The 27,120-nt window shown below is 36.0% G+C and overlaps 1 protein-coding gene across 1 annotated transcript; it reads right to left on the bottom strand.

Annotated features, from left to right (window-relative positions):
* Positions 1 to 2,935: 2,935 nt before the first annotated feature.
* On the bottom strand, positions 2,936 to 6,177 carry LOC111903218 (probable methyltransferase PMT15). Its single transcript, XM_023898993.3, has 6 exons — positions 5,435 to 6,177; positions 4,461 to 4,671; positions 4,053 to 4,350; positions 3,566 to 3,958; positions 3,397 to 3,474; positions 2,936 to 3,290 (listed from the first exon to the last, which is right to left on the bottom strand). The coding sequence occupies exons 1-6, from the start codon at positions 6,146 to 6,148 to the stop codon at positions 3,059 to 3,061; spliced, it is 1,926 nt and encodes a 641-aa protein (XP_023754761.1). The 5' UTR covers positions 6,149 to 6,177; the 3' UTR covers positions 2,936 to 3,058.
* Between the last annotated feature and the right edge of the window lie 20,943 nt (positions 6,178 to 27,120).

Raw genomic sequence — 27,120 nt, 5'->3', positions numbered from 1 at the left:
ACATTTGTATTTAACACGATCAAAATGAAAAATATATTAAATTGTATAACATTTACACATAAATATAAAAATATATTGTCTTCGTCAATGATATAATCTTATTTGTACCAACCAATCGTCAACTATTGAAATATGAACCAACCATTGATTGAAATGTTAATCATTTATTGAGGTATAACCATTCCTGACAAGCATGTGAATACACATAAAAAAAGTTTATAATAAAAATATATCATTAGTTTATAATAATAGCAATTTATCACATTCTAATTATCACATGGTATATTCACACACGAATATATAATCATATGTGAATATTATATGTATGTTGTTTTTATTGTATATTTACATGTGATATTACAAGGTATATTCACATGTGAATATTAGATGATATATTCACTAATGAACATTGGATTGTATTTTCATATGTAAATATTACATAGTATTACATGGTATATCACATGTGAATATTACATAATATATTCATTTGTGAATATTAGATGATATATTCACTTATTAATAATAGATTGTATATTCATGTGTAAATATTACACAGTATATTCACATATAAATATTACAAGGTGTTTTCACAAATATATAGAATTTTCATATATTATTCACATATGAATAACGTACAGACTTGCATATTTGTTTTGTATTTTAATAATCATATATTTGTTCAGGTGCGAAAATATATTCATATGTGAATATAACATGGTAATTTAGTTTATGCATTTCATCAAACAGTTGGAGTGAATACAAGTTAGCTTTTTTAAATGGTGTTGATGTTGACCTAATGACTATGTTCGTATTCAAGCAGAATTAAATGTTGGATTGAAAAAACCAAAAACGAATTTTTGTTATCTATTGTTGAATGGTGTTGATAAACGTGCTATTGACGAAGATCGATGATTGATTAACACTAGATGACATTGATCGAGAGTTTAATTGAAAATATTTGGATGATTATTAAAGGTTGGAGGAGAAATTTAGATGATAAACGATCGATTAAGAATAAATTTGAACGATTATCTAATTTTCCACAGGTACGTATCTATAATTGAAGACTATTATATCATATTTACAAGTTTGTCACCGTATCATTTATGCTTACATATTAATTAAATGATTGGCTAAGAATGATTTTTTTATTCTCAATTTTTTTTTTCTCAATTAAATCCTTCTATATGTTAAATCAAAATTATGGCTATTTGATAAATATTTTTAAAAGAATACCCACCCCATAAATATTTTTCTAAAAAACCACTTTGATCGAAAGCCTAATTTCCTTCTGCAATGAACGTTTTACCTCGTACATTGTTTCGAGGTTCCCTAGAAGTCTTTTTCTAGTAATCATATCTTCCACTCCACGTTAATCAAACAACTATGCAATAAAATATTAATTTCATTTTCTATAAGTGGAACGTTTGTTTATTTAATTAGTTTTTGATTGCTAAAAACAAAACACCATAGTTATTTATTTGTTTATTTTTATAAATTTTACCTTCGCATAAAAAAATAAGAAATATGGATCGACAAACATTTTGATAGCATTATTAAATGGGTTTGTACTAGTGATATGATATTCGATCATTATATTTAAATTAAAAACAACTGTAATAAAGTATTAAACATAAAATAGCTTTGAAATTATATTGATCTTTTGTATGATGCTATATGTTTAGCAACCAAAAAATAGTTTTGAAATGATAATAATCTGTTCAATGCTGTTAGATGTTTAGCGAGGATGTTCAAAAAAATCCAAAACTTAGAAACAGAGAAATTAGGTTTTTTGGTTCACCTACTCTTCATATTTTATGTTAATCGAAAATTTAAAATTTATATTTGCTATGTATAATAAGTGGATGTTTTTTATCACGATGAAGCAAATATAATCCTAACTATTCTTAATTGCATGCGTGTTCCAGACATGATTTGAACAATTGACCTTAAAGATCTTTAAGGACAACATCACATGCTAGGTTAAAACCTTTTTGGTGTATAAGATGATCTTTAGATTTAAAATATAAAATTGATATTGAACTATTATTAAGAATTGCGGATCACATCAAGGCTCAAGCAATTTTAGCATTTAATTTAAAGATGTCTATTTTAACTAATAATCGCAATTTGTTATTCATTTGTTAGTTTTGTTTTTTTTTTCATAAATAAAGAGATAATTAGTTATTATTTATAGGAAATAAGAATCGCAAGTACTTATTATTATTTGCTACAAAATATTTAAATTCAAAATAAAGAATCAAAATATAATATCTTCTATCGCTGTAAATTTGCATTATGAGAAGAAACAATGGTCGAGCGTCCAAAATTGATAACCTTTCGTCGGAAAATTATTAAAATAAAAAAACTAGAAGACGACAACCTTATTTACTTTTGGTAGCAGGTAGTTCTTTCTCGATTGTTTTTGGTTAAAATTTAAATTTAAATTTTGTTTTGGCCTTTTTGATAGATTATTTCGAAAACATATACTGTACTTATTTTGAAATTATCTACCGATCGAGTGTTTTAGTTATGAAAAAAAATTATTAACTAAGCAGTTAATCAGTTGACTATAATCAAACCACAAAAATAAGTTAAGTTTTTTTTTCGATTTAGTTCTATGTTTTTTTTTTTTTTTTTTTTTTTTTTTTTTTTTTTGTGAAACATAGTTACAACTAATCTTCCAAAATACGGTTTTGCTTGTATAAATAACTTCTTTAGATTATTTTATATTCATTGTTCTTATATCGTTTACTCTTTAATATAATAGCTTTTACTTTCTACTCTAATAAATAACATCAAATTTTGCTTTAATGGACTATTCGGCCGAGTTACGGAGGCATTAAAGTCTAAATTGACTTTTTAATATTTTCATATATGTTTTTAAAACAATATTTTATGAAATGGGAAAAAAGACGCGGCACGTTATCTAAAATTATAAACAATAATTCAGATAGTATTTATAATCGCAACTGAAAAATATAAGATTAAAATACAATTTAGATCTAATTTCAAAAAATAAAACTTTTTAAGTTGGAAATTGAACTAATTTTGACTTTTAGGTTGGTTGGTCAGAATCCGCAGGAGCAGTCCAATACAATTTAACAGCAAAAAGAAGCTTCTCTCTCTCCAATGGCCCATCTTCATGGTCAACTATTTGACTTTCCCAATTTAACCCGTCTGCAATTCTTTTTACTTTTACCAATAAATCCACGTCATCTCTTATTATCACACTCCCTTCTGGCCTCAATATTCTGTCCATTTCCAGCATTATATCTTCCATCTCACACCTGTAACGTACACATACTTATAATCTTAATTTTCACCCTAAAAACAAGTCGAAAAATAAAACACTTGGGACCGATATATAGAGCTTAAGTAAGTAAAAACACTAACCTGTCTTTGTATAGGGTAAAAATTGAATCTGCATGGATGAGATCATACGTCCTAGGGTAAGTAGACATTGCCTCGCACCTATATATGTCAAAAACTTAATTTCGTTAGTAATAATTCGCGAATTTTAAGGATGATTAGATTGTGATTTATCTATATATGGTGTGTATACCAGCTTTGATAGGTTCCAATGAGTCCACGCTCGTAAATGGCACCAAGTGTATCAGCTTTCGCTTCAACGGGAACAATGTTCATGACCCATAAAGGATTATCAACAAGTGAAGCTGCAAAACCACCGAGGAATGCGTTCATGTCAAGAAGATTACGATATCTTCCCGGTTGTCCGAGCTGATTATTTACAGTTTTATAGTACGCAATTCTCTTCTTCCACAACAACACATCTTCTTGGAAAATGTCCGGTGATACACCTTCGATGCTTCCACTGCTAACCCTAGGAGGAACCATGTGTAATCTCTCTGGCCATTTTGCAATTGCCCCACCTGCAACTTCATCGCTGCTTGACACTTCTGGCAATCGAGTCAAACATGTCTCTATGTCTCTATACCTGAAAGTATTAATTTGATCATGAAATTAATCATATTATTCAATTCGGAATGAATCGATTATGTATATATAATGGAAAACTGATCAAGACGAACCAGGCAGAATCAGGATTTTGGATCGGGCAAAGAGGCGTGTTTTGGGAGATTTTACGATTTGATTTACAGTTCAAATGATTGATTGGTTTTTGCCAAATCGAAAGATCGCCCTTTTGGACCACTTTTTTCCAACAAAGACTCTTTGCAACTCTCTCAATTTGGGTTTGTTCTTCGTTCAAATCGTCCTTTGTTCTTTCCCACCCTTTCCAGTGATTCTCCCAATTGATTGGTGGGCCGGACAGGATCCAATATCCACCAGGTCGGAGGACCCGATCCACTTCAATCAAGTACACTCCATCTATATTATATAATTAATTCAATTGTCAATGGTCAATCAAAAATCGACATGCAAATATTTAAAAAATTGACATGCATGTGGGGTATATATATATGTGGAGGGGAATTTACCATATTGTCCCCATGGGATGAGACAACGAGAACAATGAGCCATGTCGAAAGCCCTTGAAGGATATGGAAGCCTCTTGGAGGCGATAACACCGATCAAAGCAGGAACACCACGCTCTAAAGCAAATTGTACTTGCGCTTCGTGTGTATCCCTTGGAGCAAATGACATCGCTATGATGTTTCTTGAAAGAAGATATGCCCCCCAACTTGCCACCTAGTAATTACATAATACCAAATATTTTTTACAGTCGATGATATGTTAATTTTATTTCCATATTACACAAGGATTATAAATATAATGTTTCCATATATGAACTTTGTTTACATTTCAAGTTTCATATAGATGAATCAGAGATCGGCTTTTCACATTCCTCAACATTGATTTATTCGTTACATTGAATGCATGGTAATTTTAGTCGTTGTCTAGGAACTATATATATATTTTTTACGTGACACTATTGCCGGGTAATCTTGTCTTTTACAATGTATTTGCTTACTGGACGGCATGATTTTGAATTATCATTAATTATACTTGTAGATAAATTAATAAAAACTGTGGGGTAAATGGACCAAAAAGGACAACAAAAAGTTTGTGATATAACTGTTTCTGAATCAAATTGACAGCAATTATGTACCTAATATGTTCCTACTTGCAAAATTGTCAAAGGTAAAAACTGTGCATTAACGTTTTCAAACCTTATTATATTCCAAAAGAAAAGAGATATACAACATTAATAAATCTGTCACATCAACTTTCTATATGTAACTATATTTAATGTAGCTTCATATTTTAAAACTTTAAAATTGTCATAAAATGGCAAATTTCATTTTTAAGAATGGTTTTTTAGGAAATTATAAAAACAGGCGACAGAGACAATTTACCTAAAAATAACACCAAAAAATTCTCCGTTTAAATACGAAATTTATTAAAATAAAACGGTCGGCTGGCTTGGATCGATCATAAAAAAGAATCTTACCCCACAACCCGTATCAATGGCGGTTCGGATCGACCCGTCTTTAAGATTGATTAGTTTTCCGATGTCGTCGATATAAGCATCAGCGCCGTTAGGGAACATGGTCCCACCGCCGGGGAATCTAAACCGGTCACCCTCGAACCTGATCCAATTCTGAACGGCTTTCTCGACGGTGAGATCTTTGTGTGGTACATTGGCGTACCATGCGAGATCCCTACTCGTCGGCCACTTGAACGGATTCTTGTAACCAAACGGCGCCGGAATACGGCATTTAAGCAGCTCGTTTTTCTCCGGGCAATGTCGTTCCCGGTAAATAAGACGATCTCTTGGGAACTTCAATGATCTTTTTTGGTCTGTGCATGGTGTATATTCGGAGTACTTAACGGAACAGGGTGGGTAGGTTTTTACAGTGAAGGAATCATCGGCGGCGGCGGAGTGATGGGCAGAGAAGTCTAGGTCTTTATATGTGTCATCGATGGTCGAGTTGAAGGAGGTGGACTGGGTGGAGGCACAGTTGACGGTGGAGGTGTGGAGGGAAGTGACAGTGGAAGTGGTGGCGACACGGGGTTGCCATGAGCCGAATAAGTAGAAGAAAGAACAAAGGAAGAAGACAAGACAAGCTAATAAAACGTTGTTTTTACGGAGGAGATGGGCGGAGTTGGTGGTGGCGTTGGGTTTGGTTGTGGGGGTGTAATACGGCGTACTTTGTCCCGCCATTGTTAAAGTCTTCAATAAGGTTGTCACGATCTTTCAAGTTATATATATACAGAAACTGAGTTAGGACTCGTGAGTGAACTCGTAAGTTGTGAGTTAAAACAGTGTGTTAGAACATGAATATTAATTTTCTATTTTATTTTTTAAGAAATAATAAGCATAAATAAAATAATATTGGAATGGGAGAAATGGAGAGTGGTGGACCGGAGAAGGCCAGGCTGGGTTAGGCTGGGTCGCAACCATTATGCTTGCGGAGTGTTACGAGTAAACTCTCAAGTTACTAATAAAGAAATAAGGATCAATGGAAGTAAATTGTTCCTCTATTATATAGTGAAATATTTATATAACTATATATATTTACTTAAAAAACTCCCTTAATACGGTTTTAAGATCTAGGTTCGTTTATTCCTCTATTATATTTTTCTTTATTCTTTACCTACTATATATAATATTTGAGTTCAAATTTTAAAAAAGTTATGCCTTTGTAACAACTATAATATGAATACATTATTTGTTAACTCAGTGGCGCATAATATAATTATATTATAATTTTTTGGTAAATATATGTTAAAAATAATTATTTCATTGACATTATAATAAATTTGAAAAAATTATTTTTCTATTTTTTTATTCCAAAAATCAATTACAAAAATCATTTTATAATACAAGTCGAGGCTAGCCTATTTGGCTAAAATAAAGGTTCTAAACTAACAACTAACTAGGTGTTTATGGATTCTATCTCATGTTATTTCTTGGGTTCTTGATACAAGGTGTGGTTACCACATTTGTTTTGATTTGCAGGGACTAGGAAGAAATAGGGATGTGGAGCTTGAAAGAATTAATCTAATCATGGGAAACAGAAGATCATCGCATATGACCAAGATTGGAGTGTATTCTTTAGTGCTTAGTAATGGGTTGAATTTAGATTTAAATAATTGTTGCTACTCGCCAGATATGGCAAGAAATATCATTTCTTTTCATGGTTTATTTAGACAAGGATTTAGACATTCGTTTAATAATGAGAATGGTTCTATTTATGCTTATCTAAATGGTGTTTTATATTTTGAAGCAATGCCTTGTAATGGAATTTATGAAACTGTTATGGTTGTAGATAACCTAGGAAATGATGTGTTGTGTATGGATTCTTCCAATAGTATGGATAAAGCATCTTTGTGGCATTGTTGTCTTGGACATGTCAACAAGAAGCGCATAGCCCAACTCCAAAAGGATGGAGTGTTGGAGTCATTCGAACTTAGGGAAGATAACACGTGTGAATCTTGTTTATTTGGAAAGATGACCAAGTCACCCTTCACTGGCACTTGTGAGATGGGTGAAGGTTTATTGGATCTCATACATACCGATGTATGTGGGCCCTTTAGATCCACCACAAAGGATGGGAACCGCTTCTACGTGACTTTCACCGATGATTATAGTAGATATGGGTATATTTACTTAATCAAACACAAGTCAGGAACATTTGAAAAGTTCAAAGAGTTCAAAAATGAAGTGGAGAATCAATTAGGCAGGAAAATCAAGATGCTTCGATCCGATCGAGGACTCATAAGCCAAGGAGACAGTGGGAGGCAAATCGATCTTGAAGAAATTCAATAATCAAGCGATGAAGGAACCTCTACCGCTGGCACTCAACCCGAGGAGGAAACTCCGGTTGAACCGATTGACGAGTCCTTACCTCTTAGACATTTCGAAAGAGTTAGAGTTCAACCCCAGTTTTATGGTTTTCATATTACTACCGAAGGGGACACGTATATTAGTGATGGTACACTAATAAATCTTGATGAACCTAATAGCTATAAGGAAGCCATGGCAGGCCCAGAGTCTGCAAAATGGAAAGAGGCGATGGACAACGAGATTCAGTCCATGTATGACAACCAAGTTTGAAATTTGGTTGACAATGTGCCCGGACGTAAGACGGTTGGGTGCAAATGGATCTTCAAGAAGAAGACCGACGTGGATGGGAATGTGCATACGTATAAAGCACGATTGGTGGCGAAGGGCTTTACTCAAACTCCCGGAGTTGACTATGATGAGACCTTCTCACCAGTTGCTAAGATAAAGTCTATTAGGGTGATGTTATCCATTGCCGCATTTCATGATTATGAGATATGGCAGATGGATGTCAAGACCGCTTTCCTTAATGGGAAGTTGGCTGAGGATGTTTACATGGCTCAGCCAGAGGGTTTTGTCGATCTGAAGCATCCCAATAGAGTGTGCAAGCTTGAGAAATCCATTTATGGACTTAAGCAAGCGTCTCGCAGATGGAATCTTTGTTTCGATGAGAAATTCAAAGAGTTTGGATTTGTACGAAGTGAAGATGAATCATGTGTATATGTCAAGGCCAATGGGAGTATAGTTAGCTTCCTCATTCTGTATGTCGATGACATACTGCTCATAGGAAACGACATCCCGAATTTGCAGGAAGTTAAGTTCTAGCTCGGGAAGTGCTTCGCTATGAAGGACCTCGGAGAGGCTTCCTATATTTTGGGAATAAGAATAGTGAGAGAAAGAAGTAAGAGACTAATAGGACTTAGTCAGAATACTTACTTGGATAAGGTACTAAAACATTTTAGTATGGAGAACTCGAAGAAAGGAGAACTACCGATACAAAGTAATGTCAAATTGAGTAAGACTCAAAGTCCGAGTACCGAAGCTGAGATAGTTGAGATGAGTCGAGTACCCTATGCTTCCGCAGTTGGCTCAATCATGTACGCTATGACTTGTACTCACCCTGATGTGGCCTTTGCTTTGAGCATGGTCAGTAGATATCAAGGGAACCCTAGCAGAGCTCATTGGATTGCGGTCAAGAATATACTTAAGTACCTTCGGAGGACCAAAGAATGGTTCTTAGTTCTCGGAGGGAGTGATGACTTAAAGGTGCGAGGGTATAGTGACTCCAGCTTCCAGACCGACAGGGACAACTACCGATCGCAGTCGGGCTGGGTCTTTACCCTTAATGGAGGAGTAGTGACTTGGGAAAGTTCCAAACAAGAAACTGTAACTAATTCGACGTGCGAATCAGAGTACATTGCAGCAAGCGAAGCATCAAAGGATGCGACGTGGTTGAAGAACTTCGTTGGTGATCTTGGATTTGTGCCTACCATAAAGGAGCCGATGGAAATTTTTTGTGATAATGAGGGAGCGGTTGCCTTGACCAAGGAACCAAGGGATCATGGTAGATCTCAGCATATCGACATAAAATATCATTTTATTAGACATCGAGTAGAAGAAGGACAACTCGTAGTGAAGAGGGTATCATCAGAGGATAATCCAGCAGATCCGCTTACGAAGGGACTAAGTAGGGTTAAGCATTTGCAGCACGCTAAGAGCATTGGGCTGAAAGACGCTATTAGTTTAGATTAGATAGTTTTGAAACATGTAATAGATAAATGTAATTGACATCTGATGATTAAATAAAAGAGTATTATTTATGAGTAAAGATACGGTCTTATGTTAACTCTTTAACTATTGTTTCACTTTGCATGTTTTGACTTCCTGAATGATTAAGTTATTAAGAATAATTGAATTATTCGAATGGTCCACAATCGTTCATATGTTGGAAGTAGGTATGAATGAAGATTGTCATGAATTGGTGTGTAGATTGTCTAAAAGGGTATTAGACATAGCAAAGATTTGCTACAACGTTCATGAGTGCTTAAGAACAAGTTTTGAGCATTGGAATAAACCCGCACTTGCTGGAATCACTTTATGGAATGTGACATGAGTGATCGCAAGATGATAATATCATATGGTCTTAAAACCAAGATATATGGTTTATTGTTTATTAATTGGTTGTGCATTGATAATGTGAAACCGCATCAGTAAATTGATGTTATAAAACGCATTGTTGTGTATAATTGATTAGTAGATAGTAAATGCATATAAGTCGAAGTTTATCTGTTACTTTTATCCTACGAGAATAAAAGCGATATCACGGCTGCTCGATGATTTGATTTGACTTATGTGTCGGGCCCGGTCAGGACTGAATTGATGTGTTCAATAAATTTCTATGTCAAATGAATCTGAGATCGAGAAACCAATTGTTGGACAATAAGTTTCATGAGATTGTCTGCATAATATCTAAACAGAGGACTGTACGATCCCTTATCTAAAGGACAGGAGACTGATAAGATCAGAGTTGACAGCGTCTTTGAGAGCTATGATTGCTAATCGGTTTGTGTTTTCATATATAGTTACTAGACTTATCCAAGTGGGAGACTGTTGGATTAGTGTCTAAGGCTATAACTATATTTGGTAAGTACTTGACCCGGTTGTGCATGGTCCTTTTGGGTTGCCTTCACCATAGCAACTTGACAGGATGATTTGTTAAGAGAGAAGAGATATTATTGTTAATATATTATGAGAATAATATATTAAAGGAATAATATTGTTATTTGATTAATATAAGTCATATATTAATTAAGAATTAATTTGGTGACTTAAAGAGGTTAATTGAATAAAGGGGCATAAACTGTCAAATGTGTGATAGTTGTGTTTAGGGCTATGTATCCTTATGGATATGAGAGTGGACGAAATTTAGGGTTTGGGAACCTTAAAAGCGTCCAAGCCTAGTATCTAGGAGGATCTTGGGTTGCTTAGGGCCTAAGTTATTCAATTAGGGTTTAAAGTGAAACCCTAGTAGCTCATAGTATAAATAGATCCCTAAGGTGAGGGAAATCGGCACTCATGCAAGGCAAGGAACCCTAGGGCCGATTTCTCACCCTCCTCTCTCTCTCTTTCTCTCTTAAGATCATCTTCTTTCTAGTTGGTGTTTGTAAGCCATTAGAGGAGTGACAATTGTGACTCTAAGCTCCAAGAAGAAGAAGTATCAAGCAAGTAATCCAAGGTATTGTTCTAGATCCAAATTCATATGATTAGATTCAATTGTTTACATTAGATCTAGTATTGTAAGTCTTGGATTCAATGCATGTTTAATTAGAGAAACCTAGATCCAAGCAATTAGGGTTTGCATGTGCACATAGGAAAGTTCTTATGGCTCAAACCCATCAATAACATGTAACATAACTTTGGGACACCACCTAACTGCAACGGGACGAACCCAACATCAGGCTCGCCCCGGCATCGGGATTACCCCGGCATACACACAACATATCATATCTCATAAACACATAACATAAGCATATAGCATACATCGGGCTTACTCCGACATCAGATCGAAGCCTGAAACACATAACAACTAACATATAAGCTAACATGCATCGGGCTTGCCCCGACATCATACCTAGGCCCGGAACACATAACACATAACATGCATGAATCAAAAAGACATCAAGCATACATATATACTTCTCGGGGCCGCCCCAACATCGGACCGAAGCCCGGAACACATAGTCTGCATCGAGCTTACCCTGACATTAGACCTAAGTCCGACATATGCTAACATACATAAACAGGCCGACATTAGTACCTTCGACCCGTTCCTACTGGAGGAAAACTCACCTCACACTGCTGAAGTCCCACTCAGTGTTTTAAAAACCGGTTTGAACCGGCCGGTCGAACCGGTTGGACCGGGAACTGGAGGAGGGAGCGGTTCAACTATCACCGATTTTATATTGATTTCTGAACCGGATTTAACCGGCCGGTTTTTGGAAAAACCCGGTTGAACCGGTAAAAATAAACTGGGTGAACCGGTTAAACCGAATAAAAACAATGAAAAAGAACCATTTACATAATAAACTTTGGTGATTTTTTTTCAAATCTATTTAGTTTTCTCTAAATAAAAATATATGACAAATATTATAAAGTTTTTTTTTATGTGTTTATATTCATTTAAAACTATATTTTACTTCGGTATTATACTTTATTTTTCTTTTTAACGTATATGGATTAATGTAAAACACTAAAACTTATGGTTATGTGTTATTTTAGTGTATTTGGATTCATCTACAATTTATTTTTATGTGTATTTTTAATGTTTGAACTTGTAAACATCAAATTCATGATTTATAAATGTATTGTATGTGTAGGAAAATAAAAAAAAAAAGTTAAAAACATGAAAAATATAGAATCCGGTTCACCCGGCGGTCAAACCGGTTGAACCGAGAACCGGTCACCATACTGGTTCAACTAAAAAACCGGTTTTTAAAACATTGGTCCCACTGACAAAACCCTAGCCGTTGGATGATAGATTCCCGAATCTATCAATCATCAAAATAACACCCAATTAATAATTGGATTCCAACACATATCCATAAGTCCATGCTTGGGGTAAAAGACTACTTTAGCCCTATCTTAGCTTGATTCAAGCCCAAGGCCCAATCCAAAGGCCCAAAGGTCTAATAATGAACCAAGGCCCAACTTTGGCCCAATTTTCCAAATTGGACCCAAACCTCTACATGGTCTTGCCTTAAGGCCCAACCATTTATTCTTGGTCCAACACTTGACACTCTGATGGTCTAATATCTCATAATCATCAAGGCCCGGTTATGGCCCATCAATGGCCCAATTTTCCTAATTAGGCCCAAGCCTATCCAACGGGCCTTATCTTAAACCCAATCCATATATTCTAGTCCATATGCTTGTTCTTGGATGGCCCATCAATAGCCCAATCACCAAAGCCCACTAGAAAGGCCCAACTCAAGGCCCAAATGAAATTAGGGTTTTCACATAAAATGACGATTAGGGTTAAGTGTTTCTTACTTAACCCGTTAAGGACTTAATCTATTAAGTTCATCAATCTACTAGATAAATCATATGGTGTGATCGGGTGTAATTCACAATTTCATTCCAATGCCCTAAATGTGGGTCTCGATAAGTCCAAGGCCCATAAATCCAAAATTAGGGTTTTCTAAACCCTAATTAAGGTTTCTAACCCCTCACAACCCAATTAGGCCCAAAAGCTAAGTCCTTAGGCCCATTAGGGTTGATGGGTTTTAGCCATAAGAACTTTCCTATGTTCGCATGCAAAACCCTAATGCTCGGATCTAGGCTTTCTAATAAACATGCTTTGAATCCAAGACTTCTAATTACTAACTAGGTTAAATTACAACATTGAAACAGATCTAGAATCATACCTTTGAGTTCCTTGTTGACCTTGAGGTCTTGGAGCTTCTAGAGTCACAAATGTCACTCCTCTAATGGCTTACAAACACCAAAGCAAGGAGGATGATTTGGGAGAGAGGAGAGGGGAGGAATTTCGACCAGAGATTCCTTACTTTAGGTCAGGTGTCGAATTCCCCATGCCATAGGGTCTATTTATACTTGTAGACTCCTTAAGGGTTACAACCTAAACCCTAATTGGATAATCTTCTCTTAAGGCTATCCAAATCCATTCCATAGATAAGCATATGGACGATTTTAGCTATCCAAAAGCTCTTAGAATTCGTCCATGCCATATCCAAATGGATTTACAGTCTAAAGCTTAACTATCAAACAATTGACAGTTTATACCCCTTTATTTAATTAATCTCTTTAAGTCACCAAATTAATTCCAATTAATTCTATGACTTATATTAATTAAATATATTATTTATTATATTATTCTCATAATAATATATTAATAATATTTACTCTCTCTTAATAAATCATCCTATCAAGTTGCTATGGTGAAGGCAACCCAAAAGGACCATGCACAACCGGGTCAAATACTTGCCTAATATAGTTGCAGCCTTAGACACTATTCCAACAGTCTCCCACTTGGATAAGTCTAGTAACTATACAAGTACAATTCGGTTTGCAATCGTAGCTCTCAAAGACGCTGTCAACTCTGATCTAATCAATCTTGTCCTTAAGATAAGGGAACGTACAGTCCTCTGTTAGATATCATGCTGACAATCCTATGGAATGGTTAGTCAAGCATTTAGGTTTCTCGATCTCTGATTTATTTGACATAGAACTCAATCGAACACATCAATTCAGTTCTGACCGGGCCCGGCACATAAGTCAAATCAAATCATCGAGCGGCCGAGATATCGCTTTTACCTTCTTAGATAAAAGTTACAGATAAACTTCGACTTATATGCATTTACTTATTCATTAACCAACTATACACAACAATACGTTTTATAACACCAAGTTACTGATGCGTTTTCGTATTATCAATGTACAATCAGTTAACAAATATAAACCATATATCTAGGTTTTAAGACTATATGATATTATCGTCTTGCGATCACCTTTTATATCGTATTCCATAAGGTGATTCCAGCAAGCGCGGGTTTATTCCAATGCTCAAAACTAGTTCATAAGCACTCATGAATGTTGCAGCAATTCTTTGCTATGTCTAACACCATTTAGACATTCTACACACCAATTCATGACAATCTTCATTCATATCTACTCCCAACATATGAACGATTGTGGACCATTTGAATAATTCGATTATTTCTAATTAACTCAATTATTCTGGAAGTCAAAACATGCAAAGTGAAACAATAGCTAAACAATTAACATAAGATAGTAACATTACTCATAAATAAAACTCCTTTATTTAATCATCAAATGTCAATTACATTTATCTATTACACGTTTCTAATACTATCTAATCTATGCTAATATCATCCTTCAGCCCAATGCTCCTAGCATGCTGCAAGTGCTTAACCCTACTCAGTCCCTTCGTAAGCGGATCTGCTGGGTTATCTTCTGATGATATCCTCTTCACTACAAGTTGTCCTTCTTCTACACGATGTCTAATGAAGTGATACTTTCTGTCGATATGTCTTGATCTACCATGATCCCTCGGTTCCTTGGTCAAGGCAACCGCGCCTTCGTTATCACAGAAAATCTCCATTGGCTCCTTTATGGCACGTACAACTCCAAGATCACCGATGAAGTTCTTTAGCCATATTGCCTCCTTCGACGCTTCGCTCGCTGCAATGTACTCTGATTCGCACGTTGAATCAGCTACGGTTTCCTGTTTGGAACTCTTCCATGTCACTGCTCCTCTGTTTAGGGTAAAGACCCAGCCCGACTGCGAACGGTAGTTGTCCCTATCGGTCTGAAAACTGGCGTCACTATACCCTCGCACCTTCAAGTCATCACTCCCTCCGAGGACTAAGAACCATTCCTTCGTCCTCCGAAGGTACTTAAGGATGTTTTTCACCGCAATCCAATGTGCTTTGCCAGGATTCCCTTGATATCTGCTAACCATGCTCAAAGCGAAGGCTACATCAGGGCGAGTACAAGTCATAGCGTACATGATTGAGCCAACTGCGGAAGCGTATGGTACTCGGCTCATTTCTGCTATCTCAGCTTCGGTACTCGGACTTTGAGTCTTACTCAATTTGGCATTACATTGTATCGGTAGTTCTCCCTTCTTTGAGTTTTCCATACTAAAACGTTTTAGTACCTTCTCTAAGTAAGTATTCTGACTAAGTCTAATTAGTCTCTTACTTCTTTCTCTTACTATCCTTATTCCCAAAATGTAAGAAGCCTCTCCGAGGTCCTTCATAGCGAAGCACTTCCCGAGCCAGGACTTAACTTCCTGTAAGGTCGGGATGTCGTTTCCTATGAGTAATATGTCATCGACATATAGAACGAGGAAGCTTACTATACTCCCACTGGCTTTGACATATACACAAGATTCGTCTTCGCTTCGTACAAATCCAAACTCTTTGACTTTCTCATCGAAGCAAAGATTCCATCTGTGAGACGCTTGCTTAAGTCTATAAATGGACTTCTCAAGCTTACACACTCTTTCCGGATGCTTCGGATCCACAAACCCCTCTGGCTGAGCCATGTAAACATCCTCAGCCAAGTTTCCGTTAAGGAAAGCGGTCTTGACATCCATTTGCCAAATCTCATAATCATGAAATGCGGCAATTGCTAGCATCACTCTAATGGATTTAATCTTCGCAACTGGTGAGAAGGTCTCATCATAGTCAACTCCGGGAGTTTGAGTGAAGCCCTTCGTGACCAATCGCGCTTTATATGTGTGTACGTTCCCATCCACATCGGTCTTCTTCTTGAAGATCCATTTGCACCCAACGGTCTTACGTCCGGGTACGTAATCAACCAAATTCCAAACTTGGTTATCATACATGGATTGGATCTCGCTATCCATTGCCTCTTTCCATTTTACAGACTCCGGGCCTGCCATGGCTTCCTTATAGCTATTAGGTTCATCAAGATTTACTAGTGTACCATCACTAATATACGTGTCCCCTTCGGTAGTAATATGAAAGCCATAAAACTGGGGATGAACTTTAACTCTATCGGAACGTCTAAGAGGTAAGGATTCGTCAATCGGTTCAATCGGAGTTTCCTCCTCGGATTGAATGCCAGCGGTAGAGGTTCCTTTATCTATCGATTCTTGAATCTCTTCAAGTTCGATTTGCCTCCCACTGTCTCCTTGGCTTATGAGTTCTCGCTCTCGGAAAACTCCTCTCCTCGCAACGAAGACAACATTGTCCTTCGGTCTATAGAAAAGATATCCAAAGGATGTCTGGGGGTAGCCGATGAAAATACATCGCTCACTCCGAGGTTCAAGCTTGTCGTGAGTATCTCGTCTTACGAAAGCCTCGCAACCCCAAACCTTGATATGTGCTAACGAGGGAGCTATCCCTGTACACATCTCGTGAGGTGTTTTGGCAACCTTCTTAGTAGGGACTCGGTTAAGGATATGGGCGGCAGTCTCTAAGGCATACCCCCAAAAAGAGATTGGTAGCGAAGAACGACTCATCATAGAGTGAACCATATCCAATAACGTTCGATTACGCCTTTCTGCCACACCATTTAACTGCGGTGTCCTAGGAGGCGTCAATTGTGAAACTATTCCACACTCCTTGAGATAATCGTGGAATTCAAGACTTAGGTACTCTCCTCCTCGATCGGATCGAAGCATCTTGATTTTCCTGCCCAATTGATTCTCCACTTCATTGTTGAACTCTTTGAACTTTTCAAAGGTGTCTGACTTTTGCTTGATTAGGTAGATATACCCATATCTACTATAGTCATCGGTAAAAGTCACATAGAAGCGGTTCCCATCCTTCGTGGTTGATCTAAACGGTCCACATACATCGGTATGTATTAGGTCCAATAGACCCTCGCCCCTTTCACATGTACTCGTGAAGGGCGACTTAGTCATCTTTCCAAGCAAACAAGACTCGCATGTGTCATCTTCCCTAAGGTCGAATGACTCCAACACTCCATCCTTTTGGAGTTGCGCTATGCGTTTCTTGTTGACATGTCCAAGACGACAATGCCACAAGGATGCTTTATCCATACTAGTGGAAGAATCAATATTCAAAACATCATTTCCTAAGTTATCAACAATCATAACGGTTTCATATATTCCATTACATGGTACAGCTTCAAAGTAAAAGACACCATTTAGATAAGCCAAAATAGAACCATTCTCATTATTAAAAGAAAATCTAAATCCTTGTCTATATAAACCATGAAATGAAATGATGTTTCTAGCCATTTCTGGCGAATAGCAACAATTGTTCAAATCTAAAACTAAACTATTCCTAAGCACTAAAGAATACACTCCAATGTTGGTCACAGGCGACGATCTTCTGTTCCCCATGATTAGATTTATTCTTCCTTGCTCCACATCCCTACTTCTTCTTAGTCCCTGCACATTAGAACAAATGTGATAACCACAACCGGTATCAAGAACCCAAGAAATAGCATGATTAGAATCGTTAGATTTGATTGTGTATATACCTGCGAAAGATGGCTTGATCTTTCCTTCTTTGATTGCTTGCAGGTAATCCGGGCAGCTTCTCTTCCAATGTCCTATCTTGTGGCAGTGGTGGCACTCTGCCTCCTTCGGGTTAGAGCAGGGCTTAGCGGGATCAACTTTGGTCCCACTAGAAGAGGCACCGTCTCGAGCTTTCACCTTGCGATAGTTCTTTGATGAAGCTTTCCTCTTCTTTCCCTTCCCTTGTCCAATAGCCAAGACAGGAGCAGCGGGCGGATTGGGAGTAGGTGCAACAGACTTGTCCTTGAAGTTGCTCTCAGCGACCCTCAAGAGACCTTGGAGTTTGCTTAGGGTGACCTCTTCTTTGTTCATGTGGTAGGTCATCCTAAATTGGTTGTACATCGGAGGCAAAGAGTGAAGCACCATGTCGATCGCCAAGTCCTCACCGAAGTCAACATTTAACTTACGAAGGCGGTCGACATACCTTTGCATCTTTTGCAAGTGCACGGTAAGAGATTCTCCATGACCCATCTTCGCGGAAATCATGTTAGTGAAAATCTCATACCTCTCTTGTCTCGCGTTTTGGTGGTACCTCTCCAATAAGTCTTGGTGCATCTCGTACGGGTACATGTCCTCGTAGGACTTTTGGAATTCGGAGTTCATGGTGGCGATCATGAGGCAATGTACCTTCGTTGCATCTCGCTCATGAGCTTCAAAGGCGGTGATTTCGGCTGGAGTAGCGATTTCGGTGTTGATTTTCTCGAGCTTCTCATCAAGGACATACTCCTTGTCCTCATAGCGAGCAATGGTGCAAATGTATCTTATCCATTCGCTAAAGTTCGTTCCATCGAAGGTGACCTTTTGGCAAAGGCTCATCAACGTGAAAGAACTAGCAGCAGTGTTGTTTGCGTTCGACATCTACAATTAGAAAAAAAAGGACAAAGATAGATTAGAATGAGAATCCCTAATTATCACCCAATAAGAAAATTAGGGCTAGGATCCAACAATAACATTTACATACTAGAAAAGGGATGCCGTAATCTAACATGCAAATAAATTGAAGGTAAGTGAATGACGATTCACTAATTCTCCATCACAAAACTTAAACTATTAGTCCTAAGTGTTTTTGAGAATTCCTAGGTTCGGATGAGATTCATTGAAACTATTCAATGGCATGTTTAAATCTCGATATGCCCCTCTCGTTTGTGACTGGGATGCCGAGGATCACAAAGCGGGTGTGAATTACCATGCAAATTCACATGGTGCCTTCATTGTAACAATCACCTATTCGATGTGCCGGTAAACCACACACGCTCCATCGAACTATGATAAACAATGAATCACCCTTTGCCACCTTCGCTTAGAACCAATTTGTGTGCCGGTAAACCACACACGCTCCACTAACATCTTAGCAAGGTGCAAAGTGTAATTTCATGGGATTGCATCAATTCACTTTTCCTAAAGTAACTAGGATTGGGAAATTTTTTAAAAAAATGTAGTTACTTTATATTTCTTATTATACTTTTAATGAGAGGATGAGGTTGCCCTATCCTACCCGTTCAGCTAACGACCCTCCACCAATCAAGCAAGCGGTGGGTGTGAGTGTACACCCATTAAGCGCCATTTTATAGGCCGCAACCTTATACCCACCTTATAGATTGGCTTCGTGAATGAGGCCTACTAACGGTAAGACTAGCATTTAGTTATACATATATATATATTATTATAGTAATATCATATTAGTATAGGGTTGTATTTTAAAACTTTTAAAATCTAGGGTTTGAAATTTAAGTTGTCTAAATTAAAACTTTTAATCACAAATATAAATTTCAAAACATGAGGGCAAGTTTTAAACATTTAAAACATGGAGGATCAAATAACAAATAATTCCAATTAACAATTAATATCCTAATTATCTATATTTGATTTATTCAAGATTTCTTTGAAAGATAATTACCAAAATAATTAAAATAATTAATTAATTATCATATAAGGAAACTAAATATTTAATTAGTTGATAAATACCTTTTACTAGATCAAGATAATAGTCATATATATCATAAAATCGGATTTAGGTTGATCTATTATGATTAAGGTAAGTTTCCATAAGATAAACACAAAGAAATCCCGAATCTGGTCATTCCTGACGCCTGGACTCGCCGAGTCCACCTTGGGACTCGCCGAGTCAGTGACTCAGAAACCAAAAAATCGAATTTAGCAGGTTTGTTTCAGTTAATCAAGCAACAATTTAAAGAAAACTAAGCTAGTCTCTGATACCACTGATGGGTTTTAGCCATAAGAACTTTCCTATGTGCGCATGCAAAACCCTAATGCTCGGATCTAGGCTTTCTAATAAACATGCTTTGAATCCAAGACTTCTAATTACTAACTAGGTTAAATTACAACATTGAAACAGATCTAGAATCATACCTTTGAGTTCCTTGTTGATCTTGAGGTCTTGGAGCTTCTAGAGTCACAAATGTCACTCCTCTAATGGCTTACAAACACCAAAGCAAGGAGGATGATTTGGGAGAGAGGAGAGGGGAGGAATTTCGACCAGAGATTCCTTACTTTAGGTCAGGTGTCGAATTCCCCATGCCATATGGTCTATTTATACTTGTAGACTCCTTAAGGGTTACAACCTAAACCCTAATTGGATAATCTTCTCTTAAGGCTATCCAAATCCATTCCATAGATAAGCATATGGACGATTTTAGCTATCCAAAAGCTCTTAGAATTCGTCCATGCCATATCCAAATGGATTTACAGTCTAAAGCTTAACTATCAAACAATTGACAGTTTATACCCCTTTATTTAATTAATCTCTTTAAGTCACCAAATTAATTCCAATTAATTCTATGACTTATATTAATTAAATATATTATTCATTATATTATTCTCATAATAATATATTAATAATATTTACTCTCTCTTAATAAATCATCCTATCAAGTTGCTATGGTGAAGGCAACCCAAAAGGACCATGCACAACCGGGTCAAATACTTGCCTAATATAGTTGCAGCCTTAGACACTATTCCAACAAGGGTTTCATTAGGCCTACTAGGGTTTCACAAGTTGGGCACCACCCACTACCACCTCATGTAATGGTGGTCAACGACGGCTCGCGGCGGCGGCCACCACCTCACGGTGGTGGTTAGGGTTCTAGTCCACTCAAGTACAAGCATCCCAAAAGTAATCCAAACACATGCAAAGCACATCACCACCCAACACGGCGGCCGGTGGCGGCAAGAGGCGGCAGCCACCACCCTACGGTGTTGTTTTTTAGTTTTCTTTTCATTATTACATCATTGATTACAACATTACAATGAAAAATCTCAAAATAACACACACACACTCACTAATACAAACACACACACACACAACCACCCTTGTGGAGGCTGATGGTGGCACATGGCGGTAACCACTACCTCACGGTGGCTGTGGGTTTTCCAGCCATATATTGTGCAAACAACTTCAAAAACACACTCATGCAAGGATTCACTCACATAGCCACCACCTCACGGTAACTTGTGGTGGCAGAAAAGGGGTTTCATGGCAACAACCACTATGGTCGGCTGCCATGGTGGGTTTTTCTCTCGATCTCCGGCTAAGCTATCACACACACAACAAACATAATCAGCAACAACATTGCACGCTAATTTGAACAAACCCCACTTGGTGGCGAGCAGCGAACGGAAGTCGGCAACGGAAAGGAACAGCCGCTGGGGCGGTGTTGGCGTGAGATAGCGGGCAGCAATGGCAGTTTGCGATGGCAGCGGCTCCACTACAACGTCTACTAGACAGAAGGTGGAGATGAACGGTTGGGGTAGCACCGGTGACGAGCATCGTTTGCCTGCAGATGACGACAACGGGAAAAGGAAGATGACGGAGGAGTGGTGACGACTAAAGGCGGTTTACAACAACTTTCAACTGCCTTCCCCTCTTTCTAACGTAGAATAGGATCGACTCTAGCGGTTGGCTTCACGGTGGCTAGGAGGCTGCGGTGGCTGGAAGGGAGATAAGGTGAGAGTGGTGGCTGGAGGACTTTCGATGATGGCAACTGCCTTGTTGAGTTAGCGTTAGGGTTACCAGGTGACGGGTCTTATATACCCTGAGCCCCATATAAATGTATCCTATAATGACAGATTTGATCCCTCCTTCCCCCTTTTCTTTCAACTTAAGCCCAAAACTTACACTTTAGCCCCTGGCCCCATAAAATATTTTCAACTTATAATCCAATATTTACCATTCAATCCATGTCTTCGAATATCCTTTCATAATAAGCCCATAATTTACTAAACAACCCTCAACCTTCAAAATTCTTTACAACTAATCCGAAAATTACATTTTAACCCCCAAACTCTCAATTATAACTTTTAACCCCCAAAACTAACTCCTCGCTACACTATTTTACTTTTAGGGCTATTAATCATTCCTTAATTTGTTTATTTATTTATTAAATAAACAGGTTGTTACACATTTTAGGCATGAAAGTTAACACATATTTCATTTGAAAGGCAACTTACGGAAAGTAGATTGCAATTGAAATTTGGAACATTTAATACATCTTTCAAATCAAAACCATCAGTGAGATGTATAGCGCCAATGTGTTTAATAAGGACAAATGCATCATTAGGTATAGTACCAAAACAACTATCTTGATTGGTTTTAAGGTCTTTTAACCATTATTTATGAGGATTTATATGCTCACTTGCTCTAGAATCAATAATCCAAGAAATTGGAGTTTTAATCTTACCAGTCATGTATGCTTTCGGATTATTCTTACCACTCATTTTAGCTTTAGGAGGGTTATCAATACTTTTCGACGCCCTAAGCATTCTCATGATATCATCACATTCTTCCTTAGTGATTGTTTAAGAACCCCTTCTTCCACGACTGCTGCTGCTATAACTTGCATTTTTTGTTTTTCGGTCTAATTCTTTGTATTTGTACTTTTTGTGTTCCTCCGCTCTAGATATCTAATTAGTTTGAAACAACCTTCCGCCATTTGACTGGGTTTTTGATAATGTGTACACCACTTATCATATGGCCTTCTTTGATTGTCTTTCTTAACGCTTGATTGTGATCCAGATTTACTGATTTGCAGAGAAATGGACATTTTCGTCGTTTGGAATGTCACAACTTATGAACTGGAATTATGTGTCATTCCAATTTGTCGTTGTTGTTCATCTTGGCTAGTAAGGTGGTATGTTGCATTTAAGGTGGGTAAAGGGCTTCTACTAAGGATTTGTGTTCTTACTATATTGAACTCTTCGTTTAACCCCATAAAAAGACGTAAAGGCGTTATATATCATAAAGTCTGGTGATCTCTTTGTTGATTTCGCATTAATACCCTTTACATGTATAATTGGGGATTTGGCTTATGAACTAAATTTTATCCCCCCCAAATGCTTATTAGATTTGTGTAATATGATGAGACAAACAAGTTCTTTTGTTATATGGTGGTAATCATCCGTCCTAATTCATATGCTTGAGGAGTGCTCTTTATCTCCTTCTCCATGGAGCTCACTAGCCATCCACGCACCACTGCATTACATATTTTCCAGTTGGTAAATTTGTTTAAATCTTCTTGTGGCATTAGTAAGGTTCCATCAACGAACCCTATTTTGTTCTTGGCAAAAAGAGCATTTGACATCTCGTTTTCCAAATCGTCATAATTTCCATCACTTAGGAGATTTTCTACTACGAAGTTTTGTCCTGGATGATTGGAATTGGTGAAGAAGTAAGGCGAAGACATATCGAGAATGGATTTTTCACTTTTGGACGAACCTGGTTATTCACCGCCAGACATTGTAGACAAACACTAAGACTTGATTCTTAGGTTTTGCTCTGATACCATAATAAACTTGAAAGAGTAAAATTGTTTTCCTATTTTTCTTATTCCTTTAACCCATCACAAGGATCATTTTATAGGATATGAGACTAAAGATAAGTACATGAGTTAGATAAAGATTCTAATTATTGTAGAACAAGAAAATGTAAATAAAGATAAATATATGGAAACTAAAATAATCTCAACACATTAACTATAAAATAATAATTTCCATATTAAATTGATGTATAAAGGACGTGTTTGGCAAAACTAGCTGATAGCGGGTAGCGGGTAACTTTTGATTTTGGAACTTTTTGTTGAAAGCTACTTGTAGCTTTTGATTTTGGAGCTTTTTGTTTAGGATAAAAGCTAAACGCTTCTGTCGCCGAACGAAACTTTTGCTTAAAAGCTAGAAGCTAGAAGCTTTCAAAAGCTGCGTGCCGAACACGCCCAAAGTTGTGTGATTAATTTGAATGAAATTTAAAATAAACATCTATTGTAATCAAATCATGCAATAACCTTTATGTGTGACTTGTACATGAATAAATTTAAATGTATTTATAAACTAGATTATGACCCGCGTAAAACGCGGGGAACATATAAAAAATACATATAAAAGTATAAAAAGTTGGCACAATAATTAAAAAGAAAGTAACAGAAATAGAATTAGTTTTATTGGTAACATTGAAAAAAACAATAAAATGCTTGAATATCTATAACCGATGAAAGACCTCTTTGTAAACAACGTTTTTTGTTTTATTAGTTGGACGACCTTGTCCCATATGAATACCTTCAATACTATATCTTTTTAATTTATACCCTTCTTAGGTTCGGGAACTAATGTCAGTTGTTTTTTTCCCTTCTTATTGATGTATCAATTAATGCAATACAAATTAATGCTACATTTGGAGCTTTTAGTGTTATTAATCGATTTGTTAATGATCTTCCAGTAAGTTTCATGTTTTTTTCAAAAAAATTACAACTTTTTATATTTTCTTCGAGTTAATGTTTTATTGATTTGTAATAATAATATGATTGGTGTAGGAGGGTCCTAAAACACTTGTGGGAATTACATTTGACTCATTGCAACAGGTTATTTAAAAATAAATAAATAAATAACCTTTCAAAAACAATTATTCCTTCAAGCTATTTTGCATTTTTTTATTGCAGCTATTGATTTTCTTAGTTCCATACATATATGATGTTTATACTTCTCTCACCACTGATGTTATTGTTCAACTTTCTAAGGTGATGAAATTACCAAAGACTGGTGTTGACGATCATTAGACATTAGCAAATAACATAAATGCTTTTTCAAGAATCCTGAAGTAAATCTATTTCTAACTCAAGTTACGACAACACCCTTGTGTTTGTGTGTCGTGTGTTTATAATAACATTTATTAAGGGTATTAGCATCAATTTATACATATCTCCAAATATAAGTCAATTTTAATCAACGGGCAAACTACTCATTTTTCTTAAGTTGCCAAAAAACTTTAACCTGGAGAACGCAAGTGCGACCTATATGAAAACCGTCAAATGTCCTCTAGAATTTGAAATGTTATAAGTTGTATTTGTAGTTGAATTATCTGTTATTTTTCATTTTCATTTAAGTTCTTTTTAGGATTAAACAAAAGGAAAATTAACATAATTTCGTTAAATAGAAATGAAAAAATCGGAATACAAGGCTACAATTCATATAAAACCCTAAAATGATAGCTCATAACATTGACCTAACTCATCTAATTTTGTATCTACAAATCAGTTCTTGCATCTTTGTTTTAATAATCGAAACCCCACCCCTTTCATCGATTCATTTGTAAGTTTGTGTGTGGCCCTATTAAAATGGTGAACATGGATTGGTATTTGTTGTGCATGTATGTACTTTCAACTAGAAGTGAACATTTAAACCGAACCAGACTATAGATCAGTTTGCAAAGATTGGTGGATCTTGGACCGGACATGTTGATGTTTACTAGGTCCGGAGGCCCAAATGTTCACCCCTACTCACCCCCACCCCCTTTTCCAACTTCTTGAAATTGAATTGCAAATTGTGTGTTTGATGATGGATCGACATCTAGGTTGACTCAAAAGATGAAGAACAAGATGAGGCTCGCCGTAACTCATGTTTGGATGAAAATATGACGGAACCCGAAAAAACTCATTATTATCGGTCATATTGGTAATTTTTTGAACAATTTCAATATATTCAATGGTGTATCAAACAAAACAATAAATTTAATGATGAATAGTATGTACAAACCTAAAATTGATTAGTCACAAGTAATTATCCGTGTTTAAAAGATAAAAGTTACGTTTTTCGTTGGATTGTCTTCTTGTTTTATCATCCTTTTGATTCTTGGATAACAAATATACAAATAAATAAATGAATAATAAGTAAACTAATAAATAAATATTGAGAAAATCTTAAATGTTGATTTATCGTTAATTTGGGTTATGCTATTGTTCCTTCATGCACCCCACGTTGACCTCACAATATCAATTGATATTAATATACTCTTATTGTTTTATCATCCTTTTGTTTCTTGGATAACAAATATACAAATAAAAAAATGAATAATAAATAAAATCGTAAATAAATATTGAGAAAATCTTAAATTTTGATTTATTGTTAATTTCGGCCATGCTATTCTTCCTTCATGCACCCCACGTTGACCTCACAATATCAATTGATATTAATATAGATACTTAGATGTTTTATGCCATCCCAAATATCGTATTTTACTATTCAAATTTCTTCTCTCTTTCCCCAATGACCCATGAAAAAGTATATGTCACGTATCTATTACTTAATTATGTGTTTTGCTTTTTCTTGTATATTTGCAATGTCAAATCTTTCACTGTTTATGTTAGAATTGTAGTACTAGTATGGATTGGATATGTAACAAAACAAAAAACGAAATAAAAAATAGGACGTGTAGAAACCATCTTTATCTTTAAAATAATTAGTCTCCATTATAATCGTAATCGTTAATGATAGTTAAAAGTAACACAAGTTTATATACAAAATTACGTTACTCTATTCTCTATATACACTAGTTGATATCTTAAATAATTATCATAACTAAAATTAAAAAAAATGATTAAATAAGTTTTTTTTAATTAACAAATTATGATAATAGTTAACAATTACACAAAATCTTTAAATATTATTAAAAAAGTAACTTTATGACATCACTTTCAACAATCAGAGTCATTGATTATATTTCATTCATATCTTTTCCACCTTTAGATCGTTATGTTGACATCATCATTTGGTCAACCTTTTTTTTGTCCACCAATTTTATGAAATCTATTAATGACAATTACTTTTAATATCAGGAAATCTATTAATGACAATTAAATCTAACTAAAAATAAAATTATTTTTAAAATTAGGAAATCTATTAATAACAATTAAATCTCACCAAAAATAAAATTATTTTTAAAATTAGGAAATCTATTAATGACAATTAAATCTCACCAAAAATAAAATTATTTTTAAAATTAGGATATTATCAT

This window comes from Lactuca sativa, chromosome 2, assembly GCF_002870075.4.
Source record: "Lactuca sativa cultivar Salinas chromosome 2, Lsat_Salinas_v11, whole genome shotgun sequence".
In the NCBI taxonomy this organism is placed as follows: Eukaryota; Viridiplantae; Streptophyta; class Magnoliopsida; order Asterales; family Asteraceae; genus Lactuca; species Lactuca sativa.
Note: the sequence above shows the minus strand (reverse complement) of the source record. Positions and strands in the feature narration are given on the sequence as shown.